This window comes from Rhipicephalus sanguineus, chromosome 1 (assembly GCF_013339695.2).
Source record: "Rhipicephalus sanguineus isolate Rsan-2018 chromosome 1, BIME_Rsan_1.4, whole genome shotgun sequence".
Taxonomy (NCBI): domain Eukaryota; kingdom Metazoa; phylum Arthropoda; class Arachnida; order Ixodida; family Ixodidae; genus Rhipicephalus; species Rhipicephalus sanguineus.
In genome coordinates, this window is record NC_051176.1 from 229,983,358 (window position 1) to 229,989,699 (window position 6,342).

General features: G+C 42.7%; 1 protein-coding gene across 2 annotated transcripts in view; it reads right to left on the minus strand.

The window, feature by feature from the left end:
* LOC119373866 (F-box only protein 31) overlaps positions 1-4,402 on the minus strand; it is a 47,107-nt gene extending 42,705 nt beyond the window's left edge. For both annotated transcript variants that reach the window (XM_049420078.1, XM_037643933.2), the window contains exons 1-2: positions 4,234-4,402; positions 502-561 (exon numbers count right to left, since the gene is read on the minus strand). In XM_049420078.1, coding sequence (XP_049276035.1) covers positions 502-561; positions 4,234-4,375 — 202 coding nt within the window. In that variant the 5' untranslated portion in view covers positions 4,376-4,402. The remainder of the gene's footprint in view (positions 1-501; positions 562-4,233) is intronic.
* Positions 4,403-6,342: the final 1,940 nt, after the last annotated feature.

Below are 6,342 nucleotides of genomic sequence, written 5' to 3' on the forward strand. Positions count from 1 at the left end.
ACGTCATAGACAGCTCTGAATGGTTGCCAGTAACCTTTTTAGACATCAGCAATCATACTGGTACTCCTAATTATAGTCGCACGCATGCATGTGTAATTAAGGGACAAAATGTACTGTGTCACGCTACAACTAGTAGCCCCTTCCCTATTTTCGTATGTTTTTCCACAAGACAACAATGTGCTGCGGCAAAAGTGATGTAAAAAGCATTCTGCACATGAGAGAACAAGGCCAGAAAATTTTACAACTGATGTCCTGAGTTATTTTCTTTTCGAGGCGGGGCTAGGGCTGCTTTTCAGGAAGTTACTGGTGGTGCCCATAAAAATGGGAGGATTGTTCAGAATGTAGGAATCTTTCAGGGAAATCAGGAGAGCTGGCAGGTACGTAATTTAAGGGGTAAGTGCTTCTCAAAGTCTGATTCCAACAGTGCAAAATTGCAGCAAAACAGAGCAGGAACAGAATACAGCCCAAACTCAGATTGAATAGTATATTCAGGCAACTTACGCTTTGTGTAGATGTCCTTGAAGACAAAATTGCCAACGTGTCTCACTTTCACAGCAAATTCTAGAAGGAATTATAAATAAAGAAGAGAAAGAATCACAAGCCATCAGCAAACTACAACTTCCACATGTGCAACAAGCTGAAACACTGCAACAGCGACAATGTCACAGGCCATTCGCAGCTAGCACACCTCTACTCTACTGTGCCAAATAAATCAATCAATTTGACTGTTCAACACACTGCCAAACACTGGCTTCTGAATTTTTCTGCCACCCCCGTAAGAGAGCGAAATTTCAGTTTGACTTTTGATCGCATCTGTAATTCTTCCCTTTCAGACTCTCCAAGAATAAGTATTTACAAGAGATAAACTCACCTTCAGTACATGCCACACCTTCCCAAATTAAACCAAAAAAAATTAAGGCAGCTACACACTAGTGATGCCCAAGCCTGAACGAAGCGTGGACCTGGGTGGTCTTTTCTGTTTCTTTATTTTTATCTTGCTTTCTTTTTCTCTCATTTCTGTTATTTTTATGTCTTTATTTCTATTCCTTTCTTTATCTATTTCTTTCTTTCTCTCCCTATTACTAGCTTCCCCTTTCTTTCTACCCTTTTTTATGATATGATTTCCTCTCCCCTCCTCCTCACCCTCACTTCCCTTCCCAACCACCCCTGCTATACTATAATATACTATACAAGGCTATGCTATGCTCTGCTAGCATGCCTGGATAGCTGAGTGGTTGCAATTCTTGCCTTTGGACCGTGGGTACGAATCCCACCTCGCCAAGAAATTGTTTTGCCAAGAATTTCTCTCTCTTTCTTTCTTTCTATCTTTCTGTACTCGTTCTCTCACCCGAGTTATTGCATCCCATGGCGGCCGGACAAATCAGCGCACGTTTTCTGGGAGCGAAGCAGAAGATGAAGAGAACGAAGAGAGCACGTGCCAGTTCATGATGATGGTGATAATTTCTGTCTGCACTACCTTGCGCAACAAAAAGCTTAAACAGCTCAGCTGTTGAAAATAGGCTTTTTTGCATGATCAATGTTTAGCAGCACAAAAAAGATGAAGGACAAAATGAGTATGCTACACACTTGGCAAATTTTGTCATGTTGCCCAACAGACTGCTTATATGCCCTAGGCTGCCTCTAGCACTGGCACACGCTCAGCAGTTCACATTGCTCAGATTCTTTTATTCTGGTAATACACAGTGCAATTTAATCTATCCATTGCCACTATATTCATTAGTATTTGAACCGTACATATTACGAAAAACACAGCTCATCACATGTATAGTCCAATACAACTACAGAAGTCCGCGGCATATCCTCCTCGAAGGCGGATGCACACAAGCCTGCACCAATGGGTGCGCACTCCAGACTGACGTCATGAGCCGGACTGCCAGTTACCCCGTCTTCGGAGAACACTGCTGAGTGCATGTGCGGGACTGTTTCTTTAGTCGTGGAGGCGATCGGCTGCCATGCTTCTGCCATCTAGATGGGGCCTTTCCGGACCTCTTAGTCGTATCTGACTATAGTTTTTAATCAGACAAGAGCACACAGTCAATTTTGGCATGCAGAGGTGCAGTTAATGTCAGCATTTCTCACAGTCACTGTTCTCGAAACTAGGGGTGTGCGAATAGTGAAATTTCATCTCGAATCGAATAGTTCCGAATAGTGGCCAAAAATGTCAAATATCGAATCGAATACGAAAGAATTTATTGAAAATTGAAAGAAATAACAAAGAAATGAAATTTGCTCATGCCCTCGAGTACATAACGCGGTGAGTGACTTTTACCAAAACACAAATGTCATGCAGATATACAAGCTGTTTCACATGACCTCCATGGCTTCAGGCTTTGTCAACGTGGTGTTACGGTGTTTACTGCAGTTGAAAACCGTAGCAGGGCCCGTTACTATCTTGTTTACACGAAACGTGTAAATAAGATAGACGGTGACAGCTGCATTGCGCGCTTGTTTGGGCGTTTTTTTTTTTTTTTTGTCAGTTTTTACAGGCGCGCAGGCATGTGCATAGAAGAGCCACCATTTCAGTCTGCCGCGGCACTCCTAACCTTTTAACGGCTAACAGATGGACGGTACAGTAGCTAGTTTGTTTTGTTTTTTTACCCCAACAGTCGCGCAATATGGCTCGCCTGACAACGGTAATGCGGTGCTTCATTGTCATGAGTGCTCTGGGACCAAAAAACTTCAGGCACCAGTTCACAGCAGCATTTTAAATACGCGCCAGAACGATGGGAGTTTCTGAATGAGTGGTACGGTGCAGGCAGTGGCGACTGCACAGCGTGAACAAGTTTTCACAAGTGAAACCAGTCACACAAGGTTTCATGGGCCAAAGTCGGGACGTTTTACGGCGCTTGTGGGGTACGCAAAAATTCTTGCCTTTGTTTCGGAAGCGAAGTTGTGAAGGGCCGCACAGTTTTCTCATGTGTTTGTTTTTTACGTGAAGTAATTACATAATCATCTTTAAAATAAATGTGCACTCATTTTTGAACTAGGATATCGGTGAAAGTTTCAAAAACAAGCCTACTGTAACGACATTGGCGTTAGTTTTAGCCACCCCACCCTAACCAAGTTGCACCATTGACCTTCGTCGTGTTTCAGAAATTCGTCCTGTCGAATTATTCGAAACTTCGAATGCTTGCTATTCGAAACTCGAATATTCGCACACCCCTACTAGAAACACAATAGAGTGCAGCAAGAAAGGAACCTGCAGCTCGCTACCAGCAGTGAAAACAAATGTTTTCTGCATAATTAGTGACAGTTTTCCTGCATGTGATGAACATCTAAAAAAAATATACATGAATTATTTAAATGTCTAATCTAACTTTAAGAGAAAAAAACAAAGCTAGGCATGCTATATATCTTGTATATTTCAGACTTATTTTGGTACTTTTTAGCCAAATAACAGATTGTGCGGGTACTGCCTTACAATTAAAGAACAAATAAATTTTCAGAAAATTTCTGAATGACTTTTACTTTATTTGAAATCGAAGTGTTAATAATTAGGCTATGATTTGATGCAGTCCAGTGTACTTTTCAGGTAATATTTTTGTAAACAACGATAAAATATTAAATTGCTGACGCTGAATCTCGTACTTGCTTTTTATAACAAAATTCGTGTGCGCGTGTCCAACGTGTACAAAAGACATTTCAAAATACAAAATTTCTTAACGCCATCCCCGTTAAGCGATTGCTAGTGACGCTGTTTGCACAGCTGTTGCTACACTGTACAAATACGTCCCAACTCAGGCACAGTGATCGACCTATTGCAAGTAACAAAGAACGAAACTACAGATGCTAGAAGGGCTACCGAAATTGAATTGGAACAGGCAGGTGTTGTTAAGCAAAAATACAACACTATGGGGTTTCCTGCTTCAGGTAAATCAGCAAGAGGTCCCAGTACAATAAAAACAGCCGTGTGCAGGAATAACACCGCTCACTAGAAACTACGCACTGCATTTACGTGGAGAGATTCGTGTTTGTCAATACAAACTGTCATTTTAAGAAAGAAACAAAATTGCGCCATTAGCGTCGGAACAGTGGCAAGCTCTGAAACCGCCTGTATCTTCTACCGTGAGGATTTTTCGCACAGCATTGAGTTTTCAGTGTGCTGTAACGTCGTTTCAACGGCCCACGTCGGCTACGGGCAAAGCCTGCGAAACCTGACAACTTCGTGATGACCGACGTGCGACAAGCGCATGTCACGGCGGGAAAACTTACCTAGGGCACATCGTGTTCGCCAGACGTTTTCTATAAGACTCGCTTCATAAAAGGAACGGCACACTTGAGCGACGGAGGCGATGTCTTTACCATTTAGAAAACTGAAGATTTTCGCCAAGAGCTCAGGCGGGAAGGACTCCATGGCGAATCTATTGATAGCACTAACGCTAACGCTACGTTGCTGAACAAAAGACATACATTTTTGGTTTCGGTCTTTCGGTCAAGGGTTTTCATTCTGCACGATGCAAACGTTATTTATTCGTATTTTTAGCTGTATTTTGCGTACAGTGCCATTACTGTCTTTAGACAGGTAATAATTATTCATATGTGTTTTCTGCTTTTTCTTTTTTTCAGACGAAAATGTGTTTTGTTCTAAACGAATGTGAGAACCCGGGACCTTGTCAGTACAGGAGAGACATGTCAGTGCAGGACCATGTCAGTACAGTACTGTCTAACAAAGGCAATGCCTACGAGTTGCTCAGCATACAACGTGGCATAAAACACTTCCGAGAAACTCCACAAGAACTCATGAACCACGTTCATCACATCATGCAGTTTTAATTTCACCTAAAGTGTGGTGGACTCTTTTATGATTGGCCCCTTCTAGAAAACACAGTCGGAAAGTTCAACCATGAAGCTTTTTTTTTTTTTTTCGTCGTTCAACGCGCAGTTTCTCCTTTTTTTCCTTTATTATGAACATCGTTGGCAATAGTGTTGTTGACATAATGTTTATTAGTAGCATATGAGTATTTGTGCTTGTTATTTACGTTAGCCAAGCGTACAAAATTATTTTTTCGACGTAAGAACACATGTACAAGCGCTTCGATATGCGATACAAGAACCTGTGATTTTTAATAATGAAACAGATCGTTTCCCGTGTATTTAGAGTTATATTTAATGACCTACGAAGCACTCACATTTAGCAAGCTGAACTCTACCATTCACACAGCTGCGTGTTATTTTCTGTGCCGAAACATGCAGAAACTCCATGAGTAACTCCACGGTGTTTTGTGATGTGTGCACTCTGCTGTTCGTTGTAGCAACTATATAAACAACCGGTTGCTAATGACATGGGTTCGAGACTATTCTTGGTTGCTCTGTGTTTCGGCGGTTTCGGTACGCATGCGTGTGTGATTGAAGGTGGTGGCAGGGTATCCTCACTCGACATGCAAAAGACAGGTGAGCATTCGTTGTTCTAGCTCTTCGCTTGACTCCCGTGCGTGTACGAACGCATAGCACACCGGTGGTTTAAATATTTTTTGTCGCAAGCGCTATTCGGGTGTATGCGCGATTTTGAAAGATGCATCCGAGAGACGATTAGGCTTAGTTTCTTTATCAAGTCAGAGTAGGTGCGAAGTGCGCACACTTTGAAGCTTCTCAATGAGGTGTCGCGCCGGTGGTTGCATGAAAGTAAGTGCACCGCAAGCGTCAGCTGCATTTAGAATGTATCTTAACAATTTGCTGTCGTGAAGCGCCCTTTAGGTGTGGTTCAGCAAGGTGCAAGACCCCGGCTATTGTTTGAAATCCGGGCTTTTCCACTGAACACTGCGCCGCCGCCGAGTTTTGTTGCTTGATATTTATTTGATTTTAGCCACTTCATTTTGTAATGCATTTCTGCTTGTTACGTCGCTCTGAAAATCATTCGACGCGTAGTCGGAGAGTTTCAAATTCCTGCTTTTTCTGTGCGAATTGCCGTTCTTTGCGGTTCCATGGAGCGGTTTGCAGCCATAGAACCCGGTGCATTGAACGTTGGACGAGGCTCATCGCTTGCCGCGCTCTGCGGCTCTCTTTCGTAACCAGTAATCTGGAGGAGCGGTGTGCTGTGTGTTTGGCAAATGAAGTTCGCTCCTTCTAATGAACCTTACCTTGCATTCGTTAATTAGCTTGCGCTCACTCGCTTTTTTTTTTTCGTACATTTGTTCGCGAGGTCGACTGGTGAGCTTCGCTCACTGTGAAATTCGACGATGTCGAAAAGTGGTAGAAGATTTTTGCGAATGTTGGACAACTAAAAGGAAATGATGGGAAGAGAGAGAAAAGAACGAGCTGTAATAAGCGTCGGAGGAATTTAGTAGCGGAAGGAGCCTTATCGGCGCGTTGCCGGCGAAGCAA